The following is a 26945-nucleotide window of genomic DNA, read 5'->3' as shown; positions in this document are numbered from 1 at the left end:
AATGTAATTTTAACGTAGTGTCATGTTTTAATATCTTAAATTTGACAAACTAAAAATAAGAAATATCAATATTTATGATATCAAATAAATACTATTAAATTAATTACGAAATATATTTTTATAATAATTGATTTGAAATCATAAATATGAATATTATTTGTTAAAAACTTAATTAAACATGAACCACTTTAACCGACACTAGTTGCGTTTTTTTAATAGAGTGCTAAGAGCAAGGCTAATAATACAGCCGGTTTGCTGGCTGTAAGGTTCCTTGCAGCCTTCTCTCAGCCCACTCATATAATAGTCAGCTCTTTATAGTTAATACATGGCCCACTTGTCTCTCTCACAGACTTTCTTGGTTCTTGTGCTCAAACCGGCTGTAAGCTTACAGCCCGCTTCTCCTCTGTCTCCTCCCATCTCTCCTCCACCTCAGCATTTAGTCGGCTTACAGCCTGCTATTATACTTGCTCTAATAGTTTCTTACATTGTGAGTGTTAATGATACTAGTATCTAGGAGTACGTGCAAAGCGCCTGTTGTCCTAGGAGTACTATAAAGTAGTACTAGTTGTTCGGTAGTTGACGCCAAAACTGACAGAACCCTTTATTCACTGGAGACTTTAATTTAACTAGTGTCCATACACCAGTGACACGCGCGTGTCTCTGTGAAAAGACATATTTATCTCTATGAAAAGGCATATTCATATCTAAACATGTGATGAAAATCACTCCTATAACACCAAAGACAAGCATTACATGTGCGGAGCACACATGTTTGTGGTTATAATAATCAATAATATATTACATTATTGTATATTATTACAAGCAATATATATTAGCTCGACAAATATAATACCAGAAAAAAGCAACAATACTTATTTTATTTGCTAGCGTAACCATACTTGCCAGTTAATTTCAAAGATCCTAAATAAAAATTCATTATTCTCCTCGTAGTAACCACGGCTCTCACCTTGAATCTCCGAGGACTTGCACTAACCTACTACTACACCGATCGGTGCTGTGTGTTAATAATTACTAAGCAAGATGGATTAACAAACACCGAGTACTCCTTCCTGCTACATAAAATAAAGTGATCTTGTTGTGCATGCTTTGAGACTGATGAAAAAAGTCCATCGCTTGCGTTGAAAAAAAAGAAAGCACGTATGTAACTGTACTCTTCTGCCTACATGCAGTGCAGTGCAACTGCAAGGCATGCAATGTAGGGATGCGACAGCTTTGATCGACGCGGACGGTGCGTGGCTTTCGTGAATTCCAAGGTACAAGATCTTCATCGTCTGCTGCTAGTGTAGGCTACCTAGCTCTACTCTATTTTTTTGCTTTTTTTTTTGAGTCCATGGGTGGCCAAAGCCGATAGAAAAGGCGCGCAGTCAGAGACCATCACATGCAGGAATAAGGTGCACTGGACTGGACTGGACTCCATGGCTGCTGCTGTTGCTCCCACTCCCTGTCCCAGCCTCCCATCATGATCATGCCCGGGGTACATGACAAATAGCTCGGCGCCAGCAACTCTGGCGCTGAGCTCAGCGCCAAGATCCACGGCGCCGAGCTGCCTGTCATGTCACCGCCACATCTGCTTCGCGCCTATGAGCTCGGCGCTAGGGACGCTGGCGCCGAGACGTGTTAGCTCGGCGTCAGCATCGATGGTGCCGAGTTAAGAGTCTATTTTCTTTTTTTTTTTTTTTTGCTAGAAATGTATTTATGAGAAACTTTCAGAAAAAGCTAAAAAATAAAAAATTCGGGGCTGTGAACAAGGACGTGCGTGAGCTGCTGTCTAGGTGATTCGGCTTCGGCCACCCGGAACCCGGCAAAAGTCCCTTGACCATCCAAATCCAATCGAGCGGACAAAAACCACGAGTAATCAACACAAAAAGGCAACTACCGTCTTCGCTTGTTCCCGAGCAAGGAGGAAGAAGAGGGTAGGAGGAGGAGGGGGACGGGGACGGGGACGGGGACGTTCGCGCATCCTGCCTCGCCCTCGCCGCCTTCCTCCGCTCGAGCGGCTCGCTGAGGTGAGCGCCGGGATCTCGTCCTCAACTCTTGCTCTATGCTGCTCTATCTTATTGAGGGGGATTAGACTTTTCGAGCGCCTTTTTGTACGGAAGATTGCTAGCTTCTTCTTCCTGTTGTTCCTAGCGATTTGGTGATTGTGCAAGGAACCCTCGATCACACGCGATATGCGGAGGAGGTTTTGCTCCGTGTTGTCGTTAGCTTGGAGGAGGCAATCGCAGACTAGGGGTTTCGCAGCTTGCACTGTGTCTGATGGAGTAGAATATCGGTTGCGTCTTGTGGTGACATACTGCCATTTCGTGGAGTAGCTGGATTTCCTAGTTCAGGCAGCAGAGCGCCCGTTGACCTTAGCAGTGGCGCAGAGGCGTGCCATGCTTGAACTGGGATTTTGCTATTCTGGGCTCTGCTCGTTTACTGGAATGAAATTGGGAGGGACATGGTTGTTGATGTGATTATCTGAAATTTTGTTTACCGGTTTGGCTGTTTCTTGGTTGTCAGTTTCATTAGCGGGTTATGCAAAGTTGGGACTCTGGGGGGTGGATACCCTTGATATCATATATTGCTGCATTATGATGGTTTCATTCCTGCCTGCCCTGTCCATTAAGATTGCCGTTAGTTGGTAGTGCTTTATTGTGCTACTACTAGCAGTGTTAGCATGCATGTAGAAGACAGAAAAGACGCTCTCAGTTGGTCTATTTATACACAGAATGTGTCTTTATATATGGGAGTAGGTACGTTTATGCAAACAAACATGGTAATTCTCCGTTATCTGTATAGGTTTATTCATACACACGTTTTTAGCATGTCAACTATGAGTTTTTCATTGTCTGTTCAATGCAAAAACTAGTACCTCTAGCATGGGCTCTGTGAAGTTGCTTTAGTTTACCTATAAATATGTTCTGATACTGCATGGGCTCTATGAGGGTTTTTAGTTTGCTTCTGAACATGATATGTTATCTTTACTGCCTAGACACTCTGTATCTGCTTAACTGTGCTTGATTCAGGGTCCGTTTGGTTGGGCTTTTGGCTTTGGCTTTTGGCCCCAAAAGCCAAAAGCCCAACCAAAGGGGCTGCTTTTGGAGGCTGCTTTTTCAGAAGCAGCTGCTTTTCCGTAGTACATTTTTGAAAGCTGGTTTGACCCTGTTTTTGGCTTTTGGCTTTCTGCTTTTCGAAATTGGTGAAATAAAAAGCTCTTCCATAGTTGTTTCAAGAGAGATAAAGATAGAAGGTATATTTTATACTTGTTTAACCAAACAGTTTTCAGCTTTTCTACAGCTCACAGCCCATAGCAGCTTTTTCCCACAGCCACAGCTCAACCAAACACACCCTCAATGAACTCAGTATGGAGTTCAAATCCTAGCATAATTGTACAATTCGTAATTGTGAATGATTTTACCATCAGCACTTTTGCTGTGCATGTCTGCTGAAATTCTGTTTTTACTTTGCCTGTCCTGCTGTTTTTCTCCCTCACAGGAGCTATAGTTATTCTCCTTTGTGTAACTTAGACTGAAGTTCTTACAAGGCCTTTTGATTTTATTCTTGTAGGAAATAGTGAAAGGGCACTATGAGTTCAGTGAGTGGTACAACCAATGGCCATGGGAAAGAAGCAGCATTGTATGAGGAGCAGCTGTCCAAGGTGATTTCATGTCACCTGGATTCAATATTTTGTTTGTTTGCTACTAAGTGGAAGAGCTCTAGATATAAAATGCATCTTAAACTTGTTTGCCTCCTTTCCTTTTTCTTTTCCAGTTAGGCACCCAAATAGCCAATTGTTACCATTATCTTATATAGAACTCATACAGTGTGCATTCTTATTTTTCTTTTTCTTTCATGTCAGATTGGTAAAGTTAGAACTGACCTAGGACAGCTATCCGGAAAATCAGCTCTATATTGCTCAGATGCTTCAATTGCAAGGTACCTGATAGCAAGGAACTGGGACATAAAGAAGGCTACTAGAATGCTGAAGACGACCTTAAAATGGCGTTCCGAATATAAGCCAGATGAAATCCGTTGGGTGAGATTTTTTCTAAGTCATATTGCTTTGAAGTATGTGACAATGGTACACGTGTGATTTTGCTTATGCCAGCACGAAGCTTTTAAGCATGCTTTGTGAAACATTTGGTGCATTATGGCATCTGGTTTGATGAATTATTATCTGATAGAAAATCTTATTTTGCATTTCTTTATGTAGGATGACATATCGGATGAAGCGGTGACCGGGAAAATTTACCGAACTGATTACTTTGACAAGATTGAGCGGAGTATCCTTGTCATGAGACCTGGATGCCAGGTTTGATAATGCTCTTATGTTCCCTTTTTCATCTATCTTTTCTTTTTTGAGACGTGAATGTGGGGAGTTCCCCATAAAACCTTTTTGTTTTTACCACTTTCACTGTTGAATGCACATTTTTATATGCATATAAATACATGCTGTCTAATTCAACCATTCTGAGTTGTTATTTTATTTTTCAGAATACCAAGAATCCCAATGGGCAAGTCAAGTACTTGGTGTACTGTATGGAGATTGCAATTCTAAATCTGCCACATGGTCAGGATCAGATGGTTTGGCTCATTGATTTTGCTGGTTTCAACTTAGGTAACTTGTCAATTCAGGTGACAAAGATGACAGCAGATGTCCTACAAGGCCATTATCCTGAAAGATTGGGTGTGGCAATTCTTTACAATGCTCCAAAGTTTTTTGAGCCTTTCTGGAAGGTATGTCTTTACAAATATTTGAGCTTCTTATTTATTTCATCAGATATTTAGGATGACATGTTCCATGAATACACCATGTCCTGACCAATTTCATCACCTTCCTACATATAGACTCCAGTAAAAGATTGATGTAACATTTTTTGAATTTCCATCTTGATATTGTAATAAATCATATTTGTTTATGTACTAATTCGGTGTGTTCGACTGAGCTTGCTACTGCAGCTAGGGATGCAAGCGGGATAGCCCACGAACCCGCATATAGGCTTAATTTTGTGGGTTGCTCACGGCACGCTTGCATCTCTGCAGCGCTGCAGGCTGCAGCTGCAGAGCACCAGCCAGCCATAATGAAACACTAGAGAGTAACTGAAGCGGAACAGCAGCAGCTAGTGAGATGTTGCCTTGTAGTTTTGCTGTACATAAGTATCAGTTTCATATGTATCAAGGAAATTAAACACCTGATGTTTCAGTTAATCATGAATTCATGATACATTTCAAGAACTAAAATCTAGATCTGAATGTAGATGGCGAGCCCCCTTCTTGAGAAGAAGACCAGAAACAAGGTCAAATTTGTATACTCGGACAGACCTGACACCATGAAGATCATCGAAGAACTTTTCAACATGGATGAGTTAGAATGTGCATTTGGTGGCAAGAACCCAGCAACTTTCAATATAAATGATTATGCTGTGAGGATGAGAGAAGATGACAAGAAGATGCCATCATTTTGGAGCCCTGAGAATTCAGCTCTTGCTTATGAGCCATCTCAGATGAGCAGCCAAAAAGCCCCAGAAAGCATTTCAGGTGCCAAGACTGAAGATGCTGGATCTGGTAAGAGGGAAAACATGGAGACTGCTCCTGAAAAGAGTGAAGAATCGGATACCGAATCTGAAAAGGAGGAACGAACACGGACTGAACCAAGCACAGTTGAGCAGAAAAGCTTGCCAGGAGAAGCTAATGCCCCAGCATATAAAAGTGGCGTTTAATCTGATCTCTGAGTATCACCATGAAACAAAAATGCTAAAAATTGATAGGATCTCTACCACAGTTCACTAAAAGATGAACACGAAAAGCGATGAGAAACTCTTTTAACATGGCAAATCGTCATGCCTCACGATCTTATTTGAGGAACCTTTTCATGACAGAATGAGATCTACCATATGGTAAAGAACTAACACCATAATGTTACCCTCACTTTTCAATTTTCATGACAGAATGTGATTCGGTGTTCAGTTTCTGCTATGCCCTTGTATTTACAGGAAAAACACTGTTGTATCTGCCTATCTGGATGGCATTTTCTATACTCAATAGCAAGACCGCAAGCGCTTTTCACCAGCAGACAGTAGCTGTTGGGTGAAATACCATTGTTCACTTGTATTCTGTTCAGTAACCACCATTGACTTTCAGTTAGTATACCACTTGGAGTACAAGACAAGTGTTAGGCTTGAAAAACTTCAGCCTTTTCGCTACAAACGTTTCTGATCTTTGTAAGCTACTATATTATAGACAAAACTATCATCACAAGTCAAAATTTTAGAAGTCATCATAGAAGCTGTGTCTCTTGGGTATCGCGGAGGAATCGCAGTGGATCCTAGCGTCCAGAGTTGAGTAGCCCTTTCTGATCTTGCTCCCACTATCTACATCGGCTTCGACCACGAACACGCTGCAGACAGGCCTGTGATCGGAGAGCCTGAACTCGCCCCTGATGTACTGCAGCTGCTCGATGCCCTGGCCGTGCCACAGTATCCGGTCACACCTGCATCATCAACATGAGAACATTCAGAAATATCAGTCTGCCTCAGGAAGCCTCAAAGCTTTGGCATGTCTGAATCTTCAAACCAATGCTGTACTTGTTATGTTACCATGCCGGCGTTCGTCGTTTCTTCTTCGATTTGGCGGTCTCCCATACATATGAGTCGGAGTTCTGCTTGTACTTGTATGTAGGGGCAAAGTAGATCTTGCCCTCCTTCCATCCTTTGAACACTCTCCCGGCTTGTCTCTCCATGGCGAGCTGTTAAGATACCATATTGTCAGCATGAGGTTTTCTGAGCGAAACCTCCGGTATTTTTACTGCATTTCTCTGTAGTAACACTGTAGCATATATCTGAAAAATCCTGTTTCATACGGAGTAGTTGATACCTGATCTTTCTCCAATAAGATGTCCCACTCATTCTCCTCCAGCAGCGTCTTTGTTTCCTCGTAGCTTAACGAGACTCGGTAATTCAAATCCCCAAGCCATATGATCCGACTGCATTGGATGGGCATTGATTCAGAGGCGTAAGTAAGCGCCAGAGCGCAGAGGTGTAGAAGAATGATGTGCCCTGCCATGTTTTTATTTTCAGTGGATGGTTGCTTACTCGTGGTCAATGATCTTCTCAGGAACGCGCTGGCCGGGCACCTTGCAGATGCGCGGGAACTGGGCGTTCTTGAGGATCTCGGCGACGTCGGAGTTCCTCCGCACCTCGTCGCCCTCCTTCTCGCCGGACGCCAGGTGGCAGCACACGAAGCAGATGCTCGTGTGGTGCAGCGTCATGCTCATGGCGATGCATCCCTGGTGATTTCAGAAATTCAGAATTCAGAATCAGACGCTCCCTCGTTCGTAAGATTCGGCATGCACGAGACAAGACGCGCGCGCGCGCTTGCAGACCTTGTTCCCGAGGCGGCCCATGATGCCCCGGCCGACGCAGTCGACCCGGAGGTGGCCGACGTACTGCACGAGCTCCCGCCGCACCCACACCGACAGGAAGATCCCGACCATCTGCTTCCTCGCGATGAGGCAGTAGTTAATGCCGCCGCCCTTCTGGTCGCCGCCTTCGATGGAGGCCAGCGCGTCGTCGTCGGCGCCGGCGCTGCGGCCCGGCGAGGCGGCGGCGGCCTCGACGCGGTAGAGGAACTCGCGCATCTCCCGCGCCCGGCGCTGCATGGTGGACGGGTCGGACATGCAGGTGCACGTCTTGACCAGCGCGTTGTCGACTCGGTAGCTCTTGTTGACCATCTTGAGCGGCGGCGGCGGCTTCTGCGCGAAGAGCTGGCCGCCGCTGGAGGACTTGGGGATGGCGGTGTTGCTGGGGTCGCGGGTGCCTTGCCGGACCTGGGACGGCTGCTGGGGGTAGTGGGAGGAGGTGGACTCCGGCGGCGAGAGCTCGTCGCCGGAGGACTGCCCGTCCTGGGCCGGCGGCCTGTTCAGGGCCTGGTAGATGAGCTCCATCCACTTGCCCGCGGGCTCGTTGTCCTCCACGACAAGCACGTTGCCGGCATTCAAAGGCACGATCTCCTGAAACCTTTGCGAACGTCCAAATGCATTAGAGTGCGAAGATCCGACATGAGAATGATGCAGGATGCACAAAATAGTTGGCAACGAACGAAATTGGGAAAATCTGTACCCCAAGACGTATATATCGGGCAATCCTTCAATCTGCAGAAATTCTTCGAGGTTAACGCTGCTGTCAGGAGGCTTCCCTCCCACATTCCATGTGCCTACAAACACCCTGCAAGATCGTCAAACATGGTCCAGCTTCAAGTTTATATATCAGGTAAAACAAAAGGGACCGATCATCATTGTACTAGCGCTATCAAGCAATGGGCTTGAGGTTTGCAGAAGCAGGAGAAATTAATTAGCGTCAAACTCCAGCCCAAATGGGAAGTTGCTGTTACCGGTACTCCCGGGTGTCGACATTGGGTCTCCTGGGAGAATCCAGGCAGCTCAGGGTCAGGTTTTCGATCCGGGTCGTGCAGTGCCGATCTGAAACACAAAGCCCAGCGAGTCATCACATCAGGCGTGCACAGGCACAGCACACTCTCGGCAGCAGATCACAGCCAACGTGGCGCATTGTCACTGTATCAGTATGCTCTCGTATGATCCGGCTGGCGGCCGGCGTTACCTGAGAAGCTCTTGCGGACAGCGGGGGACGCCTCCAAGAGGTCCATCCTGTCGCCGCTTTTGCCCTCCAAATCTGCAGAAAACAACGTGAAACCACGCGTCAGCAATCCAACAGCCGGCCAGACCGGAGAACGCTCCGCGAGCATCCGCCGGCACGCACGCACTCACCGAAGACGATGTCCCGCCGCGAGAGCAGCTTCTTGTCCGCGCCCCTCCCTTTCTTGCGGAAGAGGCCCGACATGAAGGACTGCGAGAGCAAACAAACCTCATCAGCCACATTGCCACGCACGCACAGGCAGCTAGCCACCGGGAGGGAAAATGGCCGGAATGCATGGATGGATGGACGGGGGTACCTTCTTCTTCTTGCCATTCTTGACGAGGAACTCGTCGACGGAGGCCGGCTTGGGGATGTCACAGGGCGCGTTGTGATTTGACATCCAGCTGACGGTAAAAGACGCGGCAGGACCCGACCCTCATCCGGAGGCCGTCGTGGTCGTAGGGGGTAGGGGCGGGGGGCGAGCGAGGCGGTTGTTTTCTTTTCCCCCGGCAAAGCCAGAGCGAAACGAGGAGTGGTGGGGTAAATGCGGGGGGGGTCAAAACGGGTGGCGGCGAGGGAATTGTGTTGTGTTGCCTTCAAATGGAAATGGGCTCGCTTGCCTCCAATTCAGGTTGTGCTTGCTGCTGCTGCTGCTTCCTCCTGGTCCTGGAGCCGTCCCCGTCCCGTCCCTTTGATGCTGTCATGTCTACGAGAACACTTGTTTCTGCTGTTAGCAAACTGGGTGTGTTTCGATGCTGGGTTACTCACACCACCTAGGATGCCCTCTCGCTCGATCTGCCACTGTCTGGCTGGGTTCAATGATATTAGCAGCAATGTCAGGAGTGATAAGCATGATGCGTGTTTGCTCTACCATGAATTACATGGAGTGATGGAAGAAGATGCTTGCTGTGAGTGTGAGTTGGCACTTTGGCAGTGAATGAATGATAAATGACTGTACTTCAAGTCAAACCAACGGGCAGCTGCAGGAATCAAATTTGGCAGGGTGGATGGTAGACGTTAACCACGGTGCGTGGTTGACCTGCAGCCACAAATTTAATACCACCGACTTCAGCCGGCCTAGATGCCACCTGCGCGTCAGTTTTTGCGCCGCTGGATTTGTGCGAGGCTGAATCTGGAATTCTGCATCTTCCGTGCTTGTCTTGTCGGCACAACTGATGAACAATGCCGCTGAGCAGCTTCAACAGGATGCTCGCTGGCCAGGCCAAAAGGATCCGAATCGAATGTCTGCCAAGCTAGGATAGAACATTCCGATCACACACTGGGGCAAAAAGGAATTGATGAAATGGGGATCAAGCATTCGATCACACCATCTCGTTTCATGCCGTTCCACTAGAAGTGTTTACTGCTGCGCCATTACAAATATTTCAATCTAAGTTTTTTTTAGCAACAAATATTTCGATCTAAGTGAATGGGAACGCGAGAAGATAACACAATTGCCATCAAAATTTATCCCCATCTGTATCTACAGCCCATCAGCTAAATTATCCTCTATATTTTACTACCACGTGCTGGAAGGGTTCCGAAGAGATAAACGAGCCGCTACAAACTTGTACTAGGTCAAGATTCCAAATGATGAACAGTAGGGAGCTTGACCCCTTGTTTTGGGACCAAATGCATGTTCGACGGATGAGTAGCAACCAGTAGCAAACGAAAAGCCTACAAACCATCAAGAGTAAATGATTAGTTTTACAAATATATCCCTTTGGAGAAATCGGTTACTATACATCGAAATAACAAATCTTTACGTAACAGATGACTACTGAACCATGCCATCAAGCTTCTGTCTGTACTGAGCCAAATTCTGCACCAAAAAAAATTAAGTTGGAGATATAAACTTTTAAGACATTTAAAAAGTTTGCACCACAAACCATTCACAATAAGACAATAGAAAAATACTATTGCTTTGTAATTACGATTAAAATCAAATAGATTCAGTTGTCTGAACTTTAAATAGTAAGAGCTCAAAAACTGCAACTGGTGCTCCTAGATATGTCAATTTGTTTGGAAAATTACAGATTAAATCAGAATGTTGTTTCATCCCAACCAGGAAGCAGAGAAGATTCTTACCTTGGTATAAGCATAGACACCTGCTTCAGAAGGTCCTGCGGGACTTCCTCGCCTGATAAATTTCCCTTCCTTAAATATATACAGCATAGGAATGCCAGTAGACAACTCAAGGCTGATAACCTGAGAAATGAAGGGCCTGTCAACAATCTCTATACAAGAACACCAATTGTGAAAAGTAACTAAAGTACTTAATCCGTTCCAAATTATAAGACGTTTTGCTTTTCTATATACATTGCTTTTGCTATGTACCTACACATAGTGCATATCTATGTGCATAGCAAATACAACGTATCTAAAAAAGCCAAAACGTCTTATAATTTGGAACGGAGGGAGTACAAAACAAACATAAAATACCTCTTGAGAAGTCAACTTGTCCAAATGCATTATAATCGAACGAAGTGAATTCCCATGGGCAGCAATCATTACATGCTTTCCAGCCACAAGTTTAGGCATAATCTAAGAGAGTAGAGACAAGAAACGTACCAAGGTTATACTACAAAGCTCATGGGAAAAAAAATACTGAATTGCAATGCAGGTCTGTGTTTGATATTGTATTAGGCAATATCGACAGAAACAGATTTAGAATTAGTTGGTAGAGATAATTGAAGGCCAACCATAGTTTCAAAACCAAAGCTTGCAACATCTGACTTTTGTACGCATACAAAGCAACATGTAAACTGAAATAGTAGTGTCTGATAATATCCTTACTTGGTCTTTGAAATAAGCAACTGCTCTCTCTGCACACATCTCAAGGCTCTCTCCATTTGGGGGAGGAATATTATAACTGCGACGCCATTCATGAACTTGCTCTTTACCAAATCGATCAGCGGTTTCTTGCTTGTTAAGGCCTTGAAGCTCACCATACCTTAAATGGCCAGGTAGAATTACATGTTAGGTTCAACAAGAAATACCACGATGCACCAGATAATCATTCTAGAGTGCAGGAAACTCTACATTCGTTCATTCAATTGCCAAGCTGTTATGACAGGAGTGGACTGCTTCTTTGTTTCTTCACTGTATATCTGACTCCACTTGTGAGCTTGTTCACTCTCATTGTGCACAATGATTGGAACCTAAAATGGTCAGTGGCAGATGCCATAACCTCTTTAGTTTATCAATTGCAAACATGAACACACTCAATATGAATACTGGAAATATAAAAGGAAAAGATTTTAAAACCTTCTTACGACGATGCTGCATCATGGCAAGCATAGCGGTCATCTGAGCCCGAATCAGCGACGAAGTGTATATTACATCAACTGGGATGTTGCATATCCTTTTTCCTGCCTCAATTGCCTCGTCAACACCCTTAGGGGTCAGGGGAACATCGACACATCCAGTAAACAGATTCTTCTCATTCCACAACGATTCTCCATGCCGTATCAGAATGAGTGTGCTTTCACCTACAAGCACGTGAGCAACAATCTTATAATGTCAATGAATCAGTGTTTCGTAGAACAATTTTGTGACCGCTGCTCAGTGGAGCTGAACTTAAGAGTGTACCTGATTTCTTTGGAGTTACGCCACTTTTAGGGCTCCCCGGTAGCTGAACCGGCTCAATCACTGAAGATTTGGTGTTTGAAGCACAGACTAAACCCAAATTACGGGCACTGGGGCAGCGACGCCCTACTGAATTAGAAAGCACACAGCTATTTCTCTTATCAGGATGGAAGCAGCCTGTGGGCAGCAATTTGATGGAAGAAAGCACATGCTGAGTTGTGGAAGTGGCCATCTGTTCCAATATACATACAACAAAATCAGTTGAATTCTTACACAGCCAGCTAAGGGCTCAAAGCCCCCAATTGAATGCAGTGATATTGCAAGAGACAGTGTAATTACTAAAGCCTGCTTATCCTAACATTGAGCAACCTAGAGATAAAAATCAACAAAAAAAAAAGGATCATTAGAATGACCATTAAAAACATTGGCAGCAGCAGCTTAAAATAGCAGCAACCGAATCTAATTAACCCATCAAACAAACAATTAGCACTACCACTCCAGAACCTAAGCAAAGCACAAAATAGGGAAAGCACGAAGATCACATACGTGGGGAACCAAAGGATGCCGAACCCTGGTAGAGTAGCGCCTCGGGAACTCGACAGGGAGCTGAGGGCCTCGCTTTTCTAGGTCCAGTTGCCCGGGCAGCGGAACCGATCCCTGTGCCCTCGGCGAGATCTGCGGCGGCGGCACCGGCGGCGACGGGTCGCGGTCGCGGAGATCACCAGGGAGCGGCGACGAAACTGAGGGACAAGGGGCGAAAAGGGTCCTCGTTTGCTGGTTCGTGTGGGTCGTGCTCCCGACTTCTGGTGCGGCGCGGCTCGGTCGGTTTTATAAACGGCCGCCGCGACCGCGACCGCGACCGCGACCGGGAGAGCGATGGGACTCGTTGGTTTGGTTGGTGCATTGCGCATGGGTTGGTGCCGTGGGAACAAAGAGGGTGCCTGCCCTCGTTTCATGAAACCGGGCTAATGCCTCTGGAATTTTCAAGAAAATGAGAGGTAACAAATCAGTTTCAATCTGTAGGCGTCACGAGAGTTTCCTGCTGTTGCTTTTAAGTATAACTTTTGTCAATTTTAAGTAAATTCATAGAAAAATATATAAACATCTACAATATATACAAAATAAATGCAATGTACAAATTCTATGCTAGATTCAATGAAAGAGCGTGGCTAGCGCCTAGATGTCCGCACACTAGCCCCCCGTCTGGCGTCCCGCGCCTGCCCGCCCACGTCTCGCCTGCTGCGACCACCCGCAGCACATGGAGCCCGCCCCTGCGCCAGTGGGAACCCCTCCGCATTCCCGCGCCTGACACCGAGGCGAGACAACATAAAGACGATGAGAGAGATGCAACACTCAATCTAATTTTGAAACATTCAGCAACAATTGCAATATACGTCTAAAAACAAATGAAACAAATAAAATATTCGTGTGAAACACTTACAAAAACACCTGAAAAACATTTGAAACCATTATAAACATACACAACATCTAGATAAAACGCTTGCATCATATGTGTGAAAAACATATGCAACATCCAGGTAAACACACTTGCAACATACGTCGGAAAAAAACATATGAAATATTGAGAACATAAGCTTGCAATACACGTGTACAACCGTTGCAACATGTGCAACATCCCATATTTACTTTTGCAACATCTATATGAAAACTTGCAACATACCTCTTGAAAGGATCAAGATACCCAAGAAGGGGGGTGAACTGGGCTAATTCTAAATTTTCTTGCAATAGTCAAATCCTACGGTTAGCCCAATTAACCTCTTGTACCTAGAAAAGTGTTTCTATTACTCTAACGCACAAAGGACTTGCAACCTATGTTCCAAACTTACTCTAGCATGGCAATTCTATGAATGTAAAGATAAGTATTGAATTGCTCAAAGTAAATGCTCAAAGTAAATAGAGAGAGAGGAACGCGACGATGTTTTGCCGAGATATCGGAGAGTCGCCACTCTCCACTAGTCCTCGTTGGAGCACCCGCGTAAGGGTGTAGCTCCCCCTTGATCCGTGCAAGGATCAAGTGCTCTCTACGGGTTGATTCTTCAACACTCCGTCGCGACGAATCACCCAAAACCACTCACAACTTGAGTTGGGTCACCCACAAGCTCCACCGGGTGATTACAAAGCTTCCAATCACCACCAAGCCGTCTAGGTGATGGCGATCACCAAGAGTAACAAGCACGAACTCTCACTTGACCACTCGAAGCCTAATGAGAAGATGGATGCACACTTGGCTACTCTTGATTCACTAATGAGGCTACTCTCTTGGATTCTCAAATCTCAATCACCTCACTAGGACCTTGCTCTTCTTGGCACTCACAAACGTGTTTCTTAGTTGTTGGAATAAGCAAAAGTGACTCCACACGCGAGTGGAGCTTCTATTTATAAGGCAGCCTGAAAAACGAACCGTTATGAGCTTCTGCGGGGTGACCGGACGCTCCGGTCAGTTCAACCCGCATTCCAGTGATAATGTGTTGACCGGACGCTGGCAGGGTCCAATCACCACTGACCGGACACGTCCGATCACCCAGGGTGGACGTTCGGTTCTCTGTTCGGTTCCTTCGGTTATCGAAGAAATTCGGTTCCTAGAAAACGAGAACCGATTGGTTCCAAAAATTTTTAGGAACCGAGCATTTCGGTTCTCGGTTATTTCGGTTCGGTTCCGGTTCTAACCGAACTAACCGAATTTTTTTAGAAGACCTCAAGACAATAATAAATATACTTGTTCTAAGACAAATTTATGCAACACTATATTCATTTTTTAATAATAATAATATATAAGAAAACAATAGCAATATAGTAACACAAATATATAACAGTTCAAATATAAAACACTACACATAATCCTACAAAATACAAGTAAGTGAAGTATAATTCATGTAATTCGGTTCTTTCGGTTAATTCGGTTAACCGAGAGTAGGAACCGAATTTTCTTCGGTTATTTCGGTTCTTCAATATCAGGAACCGAATAAGGAACCGAAATTTTCGGTTCCGGTTCTTTTAGTTTCGGTTCTGGTTCTTTCAGTTCGGTTCTCGGTTCTCGATTATTTTTGCCCAGCCTTACCGATCACATTAAACCCTCACTGGAACCTTACTGTACTCGACCGGACGCTGAACCCCCAGGGTCCGGTCAGCACTGACCGGCCGCGTCCGGTCGCAGATTCCCTTCTCTGGAACCTTACTAGAGTCGACCGGACGCTGCCTCTGAGCGTCCGGTCACTTGACCTCTCTAGCGTTCGGTCGCACCGAAAGCAGTCTGCTTGATCAAATGAACTGACCGGACCCTGCGGCCAGCGTCCGGTCGCACCGGAGCCAGCGTCCGGTCAGCATTTGATCCTCCATTCACTTCCAACTCTCGATCATATGTGAATGAAGTTTGCTCCAATGGATCTTAGGCATTCGTAGGAGCTACCTAGAGCTAGTTTTAACAAGTGTGCACCACACCTAACTCACTAGACTCACCTAGGTCAAGCTACCCATCTATACCCCCCTTAATAGTACGGCCAAAGGAAAAACAAAGTCCTAAACTACTCTAAGTGTCTCTCCAACTCCGATTGACACTTAGAACTAGTCATCCTTAACCTTATCTTCCATCCTTTGAAAACCGAAACAATTTCCATCGTAGGGGCATGACCACCTTGATTGCCCAATTGATCTCCATTACCATGACCTAACTTAATTGCCTCTGCAAAACACATGTTAGTCATAGTAATCTTGTATTGCCATTAATCACCGAAACCTAACTAGGGGCCTAGATGCTTTCAATCTCCCCCCTTTTGGTGATTGATGACAATACCACTTCGAGTATGTGAAAGAGTGAGGTTTTTGATGGGCTTGGTTCATATAAGCTTTTGTCAATAAGAACAATAGTGTTAGTCAAGCTTATATGACCCAAGCCAACACAATGTACTCAAAGGATATGAATTAAGCACGAGTACAAGTAATAAGGGTCATTTGCATCGGAGTATAAACGCGGAAGCAAAGGCAAATGAGCATAACACAAGTGATATGACATACCAATGAATACAAAGTAGAGAGCACACATGTCATGTATCACAATCACATAGATAACACTATCACATAGATATAATAATATGCATGAAAATAACACACGAATGCATAATAGTAATAGTGTATCACATAAATAAAACTCCAAATGTATATAATAAGCTAATACTAGATAACTAGCTCCCCCTAAATATCGCTCCCCCTGAGTCTACATACTCGAACCCTCTCCCCTTTTGGTGTCAAACACCAAAACCTAAGGGTCAGTCGGCGGGGCTGCAGCGGACGAGCTGGGCGCTGAAGTACGTGGAGCAAGATGAAACTGGGTGCCATCATCATCTGACCCTGAGCTCTATACAGACTGACCCTCTGTGGCTAGAAGTGTCTCTGAAGTGGTCTGGATCTGAGCTGGGGTAGGTGCGGCCTGTGATGCTGCTGGTACGTCTGTCGTAGGATATGAAGAGGCGACAGACGACGAGAGCCTCTAAGTAGTCACGGCGATAGGGGCTGCTGTAGAAGGACCGGCGGTATGCATATGTGGCGGTGTAGGCATACCGGTCAACTCACTGAAGGATGCTCCAAGACTCCTGGAGACTGACGTGTCAGGCACAAATAGCGAGGACGACTGATCCAGTGAGAAGCCCGTATGATATGGTGTGAACTGCGGGGCTACCACTGGTGAGGACAACCACTGGGACACCTGAACTGTGGGTGAAGCAAATGGAGCTGAAGGCTGTCCCTGACTCTGAAGCCCACTAGGCTATACCGCTAGAGTTGTCGTGGTGGTGGCAGGCTGAGCAAGCTGGGGCAAAGGCTGTGGCTGTGGGGCCCCAAGTGCTGTTACTACATGCTGCATGAATCCCATAAGCTACTGCTGCATGAGTAACTGCTACTGATGCATCTACTGCTACTACTACTAGAGGATCTGCTACTGCCGCTAGAACTCGTCCTGACGAGCCTAAAACTATGCAAAGTTGGTAGCCGTCTCCTGAGCCTATCGTGCCTGATCCTGCTACATTCGCTCAAGAATAGCAATCAAAGCAGGGTCTGTCTGCGGTGTAGGTGGAGCTGAGCTGGAACTGCTGGCCTCTGCATCATGTCTATGTGGAGGCATCTGAGGAATCGTCTGATAGTCATCATCCAAACTATCACTGGACTCGGTCATCTCCTACTATGCCTCAAGCTATTCCTCCTCAGTAGCGGCTATGCCTCTGATAATCTCGTCCTGCTAAGCTACTGACTCTAGAATATCTAGATGATGACTGGGCTAAGTGGGTGCCTATGGTGTGTTGTGCCTGATCCTCTATGCCATGTTATAAGCTGGAAACTCTGTGGTGGCACCTCTGTACTCGGCAACCATCTCTGGGGTCCTAACCTGCTTAGACTGGAGCATCAGGAATGTAATCCAATGTGCATATGGAAGCTGTCTATGACCCTTGAAGCCCTCAGCTATAGTATCCTCCATCTCTGATAGAAGGAGGTCCCAAATGTCGAATACGGTCTGCTACATCAGGGCATTAAGGAGCCAGAGCTGTAGGCGAGTCAGACCCTCTCTGTATCCCAACCTGGGAAGTAGTGTCCTCCTGATGATAGCCTCTAGTACTTGAGCTGTATGAGTCAGGTCACTGGGGCTCCTCCTCGACCCTTCACCAAAGGGCTCCTTGAAGCAATGACGCACAAGATCTATAGGGGGCACCATCCCTCCATGAGGACGCCTGGGAGGCTCCTACTATCCATAGCATACCTCATGCAATCTGACAGGCTGATCCTGTAGCCTCAATATCTCCCGAGCCCTAAAACTCATCACCCTGTAATCTCTGCCGTTGAATGCAAAGTGTATGAAGTTATGATGCGAGTCAACATAGAGCGATGCGTAGAACTGTCGAACCCAAGATGGTACATACACTTCTGTCTGGCCAATCAAATCTGTTAGCCCCGGCAAATATGACAAGTAGGGGCAGATGTGCTCTCCGGCTGCTGCCATAATAGACTCTATACTACATACCCGCTGAGATTTGAACACTGCCCCACTATTGAGATAAGCATTATAGAAATCCTCCTAGAGCGGTGTATAGAAACCCTCTATCGCTCTCTCATCCCTCCTCAGAGGGAACCACACGTCAAACTCAACAAACCTTAGCTGGCGAACCTACCTGGCCGTAGCGGCCCTCAAGTCAAGATGTACCACTAGAGGCGGACTCTGTGGTCTAGGCGATGGGCATGAACCCCTGCACTGTGTAGCTGGCCTCAGTGGAACTGTAGCACTGGTATGACCAAAGCGACATAGCTGGGGTGCCTGCTCAGTCTCCTTGGCCTGCTGGCCCTCCTAAGTCTCTTGAGCTAGCCGAGGCTCTGCTGGTGGGGGCTGCTGCTGTGGCTCCTGCTGAGACTCCCCCGGACACTAAGGCTCCTCAATAGCCAGACGACGTCCTGCCATCATGATAGTCCCGGGTGGACTACCATGAAGTCGCTCAATCTCCCTAAGTCTACCCTACGCGTTTGGTGCCAGATGATCTGCTATGACAACTCCACTACGGGCACCTCCTCTCTCGGCACGCTCTGCGGCCTCAGCGACTGTAGCTGCTCTTGTTGTCTCTGCGTCAGGGTACTTCCGCTTCTTAGATGTGACCTGCTTCGTTGCCTTACCTTTCGGTCCTGTAGGCTGGCGAGGCGAGGGCCTCCGATCATCATCTCCTGGACCACCCCAATATTCTTCGCGCGAGCCATCTGATCTGACAAGAAGATGAACTACCGCTGACAAAGATCAATAGTCAAACTGACACTCCCAAGGCTTAGCCTCGATCCATACTCACGAGCTTGGCTTCGAGTTGTCTGACAACTACCACAAGAACCTCAACAGCACCGACTCGCTGCACGATGGAGTAGATGGATATACAAATAAATACAATATATATCGAATAGATGCAAAAACCCTAGGAAGCAAGCAATGTAGGTATGAAATTGAAGCGATGGGCATGCTACCTGACGAACCGGTGATCTGAGAAAAGAAGAGACGTCACATGGGGAACCTTGGAACCGGCTAGGGTTAGGGTTTGCGAAGCACTTCGATGAATTCGGTGGCCCTGGATGATTTAGGTCAATGCATTGAAATTTGAACGGATCAAAATCAAGCAAGGAGGATGCTATGGCCTTACCGGAGAGCAACAGCGGTGGCTCTAGGGAAGGTGAGGGCAGAGCGAGAAGTGGATGGTGGTGGAGGACTTAGTGGCAAGCCCGAGCACTGTTGGCGTGGCAAATCGGCGTGATGGAGGCGTGGCTATGGTGGCGCGTGGTCGCGCTTGGCTGGCGGTGTTGGCACGGGAGGCACGCAGCTGCGGTGGCACGGAGCAGGGGCGAGCACAGGCAACCAGCGGTGGCATGCGGTCGTGGGAGGCGTGGAGGAGCTGCGGCGGTGTGAAGATGACGGTGTGGGCAGGGACAAGCGCGGCAAGTTCTTCGGGGATTTGGGATTAGCGGCGGCTAGGGTTAAGTCAAATGGCGAGATTGAATCCGGTTATATGAGGGTCCCTTTGTGACAGAAACGGAAATAGAGTTAAGAGACCCGAAGCCGCATGTTCTCTACAGACCGGACGCTTCGGTGGTAGCGACCAGACGCTACCACCCAGTATCTGGTCGATTCCAGAGGGGTCCAATGCCTCTAGAATCGTGACCGGACGCGTCCAGTGGTCCATGATCGGACGCAGGCAAGGTCTGGTCAGCTCAGCCTGTTTCTCCTTCAAACGATTGGACGCTAGATCCCTTCCTGACCGGACGCACAAACGCAGCGTCCGGTCACTCCTTCAGCTTCTGTTCACCTCCTTTGAACTGACCGGACGCTGGACAACAGCGTCCGGTGGTCCTTTTCCAGCAAATCTTCAATGATCCTCCGCGCTGCCTGTTCTCAATCAAGTCCCAACTTGAATAAGATCCAAATAAACACCAATTGAGACTGATGTGAGTGACCTCTCTCAAACCCTCATATTTTTTAAAATATTTTGCCTTAGGCTATAATTCTTTTTAAGAAAATAGGCAATAAGAGGGCAAATTGAACAAAACGACAAAACAACATCCATGCATATGCAATACTTTATAAGTAAATCTAGTTGCTTGTCAAGTTTGATCCAAGGTTAAGCTTCTTCACACGCTTTTTAGCGGTTATCTTAACCATGTTAGACAAGCCCTATATGCATTACCAAAAATCAAACATGTTGTATATTACAATGAATGCAAGGAACAACACAAGCTCAATTTTTAGTGAAGTTACTAAAATCAAGTACATTGAGCTCATTCCGTAATCTACAAAATATAGCCTCATCTAGCGGTTTAGTGAAGATATCTGCTAATTGATCTTCGGTTCTTACACCTTCTAGTGATATATCATTTTTAGCAACATGATCTCTTAGAAAGTGATAACGGATATCTATGTGCTTGGTGCGAGAGTGTTGAACTGGATTATTTGCAAGTTTTACCGCACTTTCATTATCGCACAAAAGAGGTACCTTTTCTAGAACTACACCATAGTCTAGCAAAGTTTGTTTCATGTATAAAATTTGTGCACAACAAGCACCCATGGCAATGTATTCCACTTCGGCGGTGGACAAGGCCACACTATTTTGTTTCTTGGAGGACTAAGACACAAGTGATCTACTAAGCAAATGGCACCCTCCGGATGTGCTCTTTCTATCAACTTTGCATCCGACATAATCCGAATCAGAATAGCCAACTAATTCAAATATAGCTCCTTTGGGATATCAAAGGCCAATGCTTGATGTGTGCTTAAGATACCTAAGGATTCTTTTTACAGCAATTAAATATGTTTCCTTAGGATTAGCTTGAAATCTAGCACACATACACACACTAAACATGATATCGGGCCTAGATGCAGTTAAATATAATAAGCTACCAATCATAGAACGATAGAGAGTTTGATCAACCGGGTTACCTCCCTCATCTAGGTCGAGATGTCCATGGGTAGGCATTGGTGTCTTGATTGGCTTACATTCATCCATCTTGAATCTCTTGAGAAGATCTTTTGTGTATTTCTCTTGAGAGATGAAGATGCCTTCTTTCATTTGCTTGACTTGAAAACCAAGAAAGAATGTAAGCTCATCAATCATTGACATCTTGAACTCCTTTGACATTAATTCACCAAATTCTTTGCATGAGTCTTCATTTGATGATCCAAAGATAATATCATCAACATACACTTGACAAATGAAGATATACCCATCAAGCTTCTTGGTGAATAGTGTGGTGTCGACCTTCCTAATGGTGAAGCCCTTCTTAATGAAGAAGTTATGAAGGCGCTTATATCAAGCTCTTGGGGCTTGCTTAAGCCCATATAGTGCCTTGGACAACCTATAAACATGATTAGGATATCTAGGGTCTTTAAACCCGGGAGGTTGATCAACATAGACTAGTTCATTAATAAAGCCATTTAGAAATACACTTTTCACATCCATTTGATATAGTTTCATTTCATGATGTGATGCATATGCAAGAAGGATATGGATGGCTTCTAATCTTGCAATCGGTGCAAAGGTCTCTCCAAAATCCAAACCTTCAACTTGAGAGAACCCCTTTGCAACTAGTCTTACCTTGTTCCTCACAATAACACCTTGATCATCTTGCTTGTTGCGGAACACCCACTTTGTTCCAATGACTCTTGCGCCTTTTGGTCGCTCTTCAAGAGTCCAAACTTCATTGCGAGTGAAGTTGTTCAACTCTTCATGCATGGCATTGATCCAATCCGGATCTTTGAGAGCTTCTTCTACCTTGGTAGGCTCATAGCAAGAGACAAAATAATGATAAGCAATAAATGAAGCAAGTTTTTCAGATCGAGTCATTACACCCTTTGTTGGACTTCCTATGATGAGATCTTATGGATGATCTTATAGGAGAGGTGTATTTCTTCTATTGACCACTTAAGGAGGAGGTTGTGGAGCATCAATATCTTGTGCTTGTACCATCATTTGCTCATGGGAGATATGAGTATCTTTATTTTCTACTCTCCCATCTTTTTCACCATCTTGTAGCACATTTGATGAAGAAGGTTGATCAATGACTTGTACATCATCTTCATCATCTTTTGGCTTGATGTCTCCCACCAGAATGTTCTTCATAGCCTCCCTCAATGGTTCATCACCTACATCATCAAGATTCTCATGTGCTCCTTGGGAGCTGTTAGATTCATCAAATTCCACATCATATATTTCTTTAACCAAGCTGGTGGCATGATTAAATACTCTATATGCTTTGGACTTTGATGAGTAACCAACAAGAAAACCAATATCACAACGTCTTTGGAACTTCCCTAGGTGTTGCCGCTTCTTGTAGATGTAGTATTTGCAGCCAAACACCCTAAAGAAGGAGATGTCTGGCTTCTTCCTATTGAGCAACTCATAAGGTGTCTTGCCAAGGAACTTTTGAAGGAATAGGTGGTTTGATGCATAGCATACGATGTTGATTGCTTCTGCCCATAGAGCTTCGGGGGTGTTGTACTCATCTAGCATTGTCCTTGTAAGAGTGATCAAAGTCCGGTTCTTTCTCTCAACTACACTATTTTGTTGAGGAGTATAAGTTATGGAGACTTTATGCTTGATCCCAACTTCATCACAATAAGCTTCAATATTTGTGTTGTCAAATTCTTTTCCGTTGTCACTTCTTATCTTCTTGAGCTTCACTTCAAATTCATTTTGAGCTCTCTTAGCAAACTTCTTGAAGTAAGATACAACTTTGGATTTGTCATGAAGGAAGAATACCCATGTATACCTTGAATAGTCATCAACAATCATAAGACAATAGAGATTCCCTCCCAAACTCTTGTACATTGTTGGTCTAAATAAATCCATATGTAGGAGTTCTAGCACTCTTGTGGTTGATATAAAAGCTTTGGTTGGATGAGTATTTGCAACTTGCTTGCTGGCTTGACATGCACTACAAAGCTTATCCTTTTCAAACTTCACATCCTTCAACCCTCTCACCAAATCATTCTTCATGAGCTTCTTGAGTGAGCTCATCCCAACATGAGCAAGTCTTCTATGCCATAGCCACCTAAGTGTTGTTTTGGTGAATAGACAAGTCTTCAAATTTGCATCTTCGGAGGTGAAGTCCACTAGATATAAGTTGTTGTATCTAAATCCATTGAATATCACTTGATTATCATCTACCTTGGATACAACAACCTCCTTCTCGATGAACAAGCATTGGAAGTCAAGATCACACAATTGTCCAACGGATAGCAAGTTAAAGCTCAATGAAGCAACATATAGCACATTGGAGATGGAATGATCATTTGATATTACCACTTTGCCTAATCCTTTAACCTTGCCCTTTGAGTTATCTCCAAATGTTATTTTCTCTTGTCCATCTACCTCTTCATCTAGTGAGGTGAACATATAAGGATCACCGGTCATATGTCGAGTGCAACCACTATCAATAACCCAATGACTTCCACCGGTCTTATAGTTCACCTACACATAAGAGATTTAAGCTTTAGGAATCCAAACTTGTTGAGGGCCCTTCACCTTCTCAACAAGTGACTTAGCCACCCAAATCTTTTTAAGCCTATTCTTGTTAGGGGGTCCTAAGAACATGGCTTTCATCTTCCCACTAGAGTCCTTTCTAAACATGTAGTGAGCATTGAAGGCAAAGGGTCTAGCATGCTTGGGCAAGGGTTGTGGCGGTGGAGTTTGGCACTCATGAGCAAAGTGGCCTTCTTGTCCACACTCAAAACATCTCTTTGGCTTTGGCTTTGATTGTTGTTGTTGAACTTGAACCTTCTTCTTTTCTATATTTGCCACATATCCAATGCCACTTCTATCCATCTTCATAACGGTGTTCATGAATAGCTCACTTTGGAGGTGCTTGCCTCTAGCAAACTTGCTCAACCCAATCTTGAGATGCTCTTTCTCCAACTTAAGCTTCTTATTTTCTTCCTTTAGAGCATCATCTTTCTTCTCTTCCTTGAGCTTCTTATTTTCTTCTTTGAGCTTCTCATTCTCAAGAATCAACTCTTTGTCATGATCAAGAGTTTCTAGCACAATGGTGTTATGGCTTTTCATTTCTTCAAAATCTTTCATGAGCTTCTCATTTGTGTTCTTGAGCTTAACATATTCATCATAGTCATTGTACTCAACCACTTGCTTGCCTTTGCCACTAGATCCTTGCTCAATGCTCTCATCAATCAAATCATCACATGATGTAGCTATATTAATCTTAACAACATGGTTAGTAGCATCATGTGACTCATTTGGTAAAAATTTTTGAGCAATAACAAGAGTATCATGATTGATCTTAAGAGTTGTATATTCATCTTTTAGCTTGTTGTGGCAATAAAGTTTGCTCCAATGGATCTTAGGCATTCGTAGGAGCTACCTAGAGCTAGTTTTAACAAGTGTGCACCATACCTAACTCACTAGACTCACCTAGGTCAAGCTACCCATCCATACCCCCTTAATAGTATGACCAAAGGAAAAACAAAATCCTAAACTACTCTAAGTATCTCTCTAACTCCGATTGACACTTAGAACTAGTCATCCTTAACCTTGTCGTCTATCCTTTGAAAACCGAAACGATTTCCATCATAGGGGCATGACCACCTTGATTGCCGAATCGATCTCCATTACCATGACCTAACTTAATTGCCTCTACAAAACACACGTTAGTTATAGTAATCTTTTATTGTCATTAATCACCAAAACCCAACTAGGGGCCTAGATGCTTTCACCTCTAAAACATTTGAAACACTTGAAATAGACGCTTGCAACATGCAGTTTTAGCACAAACATCTCCTTGCTGCTCGAAGAATGGAGGCTCATTAGCATGTGGAGTTTGCCGTAGGCAACGACCCAACGGTGCTTGTAAGCAACGGCTCGATGATGGCTGCACAATAGGGCAGGGAGACAGCAGCCGCGCGCTGTCGGGTATCGATATTAGGGATACCCAAAGCAAGAAAGTTAATGCCCACGCTGACTTCCTTGGATGGAGCAAGACATATTAAAAGGTCTCACCTGACCCCTTGGGTTCGTGCTCCATCTCACCCGACCCTAGGCCACGAGCTCCATCTCGCCTAACCCCTTGGGTTCATGCTCCGTCTCACCCGACCCCTCAGGTGAGAGCTCCATCTCGCCTGACCCCAAGGCTATGGGCTCTGTCTCACCTGACGCCTTGGGTTGGTGCTGTTCTGCCTGAGGGTTCACATCAAGAACAGCGTCGAGCGTGCCGATGCTGTTCTGCCTATCCCTCGTACGAATGCTGACAGGTGCGTTAGTTCACCACAACATCCACTAAGATGGAATGGAATGCCATGACCGGTAGATGATGCCTACGTATGGCGCTAGTGATGAGCAGTGCCATGATGTGGAGCCATTCCTGTTGATATCTACAGGATCGATGGGACCCGCATGAAGGAGAAAAAGGACCCGATGATCTTGGAAGCCTTCTTCTCTCTTGTTCTTCTCCTTTTCCTCTATTGTAACCCGCGCTTTCCCTTCGCCTATAAAAGGGGAAGCAGGGCACCCCATGAAAGGGGAATCCAGATCCGCACAAGACCAAACTATGAGATAAAAACAAAAGAGCATGACACGAGCACACGGCTGAGCAGTGATTGAGCTCTCAGTACCCGTTCACTCCTTTCACCAAAGACTTGGTATCCTTTCTCTCTCTCGCCTGCTTGTAACCCCTACTGCAAACTAAGTGCCGGTATCACGAGCAGCAGCAAACTAGACATAGGGATGTTCCGCCCAAACCAGTATAAACCCTTGTGTCCTTCGAGCACACCATCCGAGCCAGACATGCGAATATAAATTTACTCGTCGGTGGTCCGAAAACATCGACACACGCCGGTGAAAGCTCTAGTTTGGTTTTGGTGAATTGATGAAACCCTAAGTGCTAACCTAGTTTATCAAGTGATCATGAAATAGGTAGCACACTTCAAGTGGAGAAGCTAATGAAGATCATAGCATGACAATGGTGATGGCATGATGATGATCAAGGGCTTAAACTTGAAAAGAAGAAAGAGAAAAACAAAAGCTCAAGGTAAAGGTATAACTTGTAGGAGCTATTTTGTTTTGGTGATCAAGACACTTAGAGAGTGTGATCATATTTAGGTTTGATAGCCGTACTATTAAGAGGGGTGAAACTCGTATCGGAATGCGGTTATCAAAGTGCCACTAGATGCTCTAACTCATTGCATATGCATTTAGGATCTAGTGGAGTGCTAACACCCTTGAAAATGTTTATGAAAATATGCTAACATATGTGCATAAGGTGATACACTTGGTGGTTGGCACATTTGAGTAAGGGTGAAGAAGACAGAGGAGATGCCAGCGTCGGTCTAGTGACCGGACGCTGGATCTGAATGCACCGGACGCTGACTGCCTACGTCCGATCGCACTGACTTGGTGGTACAGTGGCTAGGGTTTACCACCGGATACTGGGCTATGTCTGGTCGAGGTGGACCAGACACGTCCGGTCGAGGAAAAACGGATTTGGACCCTTACTGTACTCGACTGGACGCTGGGGCTTCAGCGTTCGGTCAGTTTTGCCGGATCATCCGGTCAGCTTCGTAGCCGTTGAAATCTAACAAACATTGTTTGAAGCTGGTGATACGTGGCGTCTATTGGGCGACCAGACGCTAAGGGCTGGCGTCCGGTCAGTTTGACCAGAGCATCTAGTTAGAGC

At 45.3% G+C, this 26945-nt stretch overlaps 3 protein-coding genes across 6 annotated transcripts; 1 reads left to right on the top strand and 2 right to left on the bottom strand.

Moving 5' to 3' along the window:
* Nucleotides 1-1888: 1888 nt before the first annotated feature.
* LOC136474873 (uncharacterized) lies at nt 1889-6156 on the top strand. Of its 2 annotated transcripts, XR_010763033.1 has the most exons (7): nt 1889-2027; nt 3571-3661; nt 3863-4039; nt 4217-4315; nt 4498-4740; nt 5262-5900; nt 5997-6156. XR_010763033.1 is itself a non-coding variant. In XM_066472449.1 (6 exons), the coding sequence occupies exons 2-6, from the start codon at nt 3590-3592 to the stop codon at nt 5721-5723; spliced, it is 1053 nt and encodes a 350-aa protein (XP_066328546.1). In that variant the 5' UTR covers nt 1889-2027; nt 3571-3589; the 3' UTR covers nt 5724-6052. The 2 variants fall into 2 exon arrangements, 1 of the variants encoding a protein (XP_066328546.1); XM_066472449.1 differs by having other exon boundaries at nt 5262-6052.
* Nucleotides 6157-6261: 105 nt separating this feature from the next.
* LOC136474872 (type I inositol polyphosphate 5-phosphatase 5-like) lies at nt 6262-9149 on the bottom strand. Of its 2 annotated transcripts, XM_066472447.1 has the most exons (10): nt 8971-9149; nt 8786-8864; nt 8619-8690; nt 8392-8479; nt 8121-8225; nt 7385-8018; nt 7095-7288; nt 6877-6985; nt 6600-6748; nt 6262-6493 (listed from the first exon to the last, which is right to left on the bottom strand). In XM_066472447.1, exons 1-10 carry the CDS (start codon nt 9052-9054, stop codon nt 6271-6273), a joined length of 1737 nt encoding a protein of 578 aa, XP_066328544.1. In that variant the 5' UTR covers nt 9055-9149; the 3' UTR covers nt 6262-6270. The 2 variants fall into 2 exon arrangements, with proteins under 2 accessions (XP_066328544.1, XP_066328545.1); XM_066472448.1 differs by lacking the exons at nt 8786-8864; nt 8971-9149 and having other exon boundaries at nt 8121-8214.
* An 809-nt stretch (nt 9150-9958) lies between these two features.
* Nucleotides 9959-13033, bottom strand: LOC136474871 (2,3-bisphosphoglycerate-dependent phosphoglycerate mutase 1-like). 2 transcript variants are annotated; one of them, XM_066472446.1, is made up of 9 exons: nt 12789-13033; nt 12246-12474; nt 11922-12145; nt 11697-11815; nt 11451-11607; nt 11097-11198; nt 10743-10862; nt 10421-10476; nt 9959-10331 (listed from the first exon to the last, which is right to left on the bottom strand). In XM_066472446.1, exons 2-8 carry the CDS (start codon nt 12472-12474, stop codon nt 10432-10434), a joined length of 996 nt encoding a protein of 331 aa, XP_066328543.1. In that variant the 5' UTR covers nt 12789-13033; the 3' UTR covers nt 9959-10331; nt 10421-10431. The 2 variants fall into 2 exon arrangements, with proteins under 2 accessions (XP_066328543.1, XP_066328542.1); XM_066472445.1 differs by having other exon boundaries at nt 10426-10476.
* Nucleotides 13034-26945: the final 13912 nt, after the last annotated feature.

The sequence above is a fragment of the Miscanthus floridulus genome, chromosome 8 (genome assembly GCF_019320115.1).
Source record: "Miscanthus floridulus cultivar M001 chromosome 8, ASM1932011v1, whole genome shotgun sequence".
Taxonomy (NCBI): domain Eukaryota; kingdom Viridiplantae; phylum Streptophyta; class Magnoliopsida; order Poales; family Poaceae; genus Miscanthus; species Miscanthus floridulus.
The sequence above is the reverse complement of the archived record's forward strand: the minus strand, read 5'-3'. Positions and strand labels throughout refer to the sequence as shown.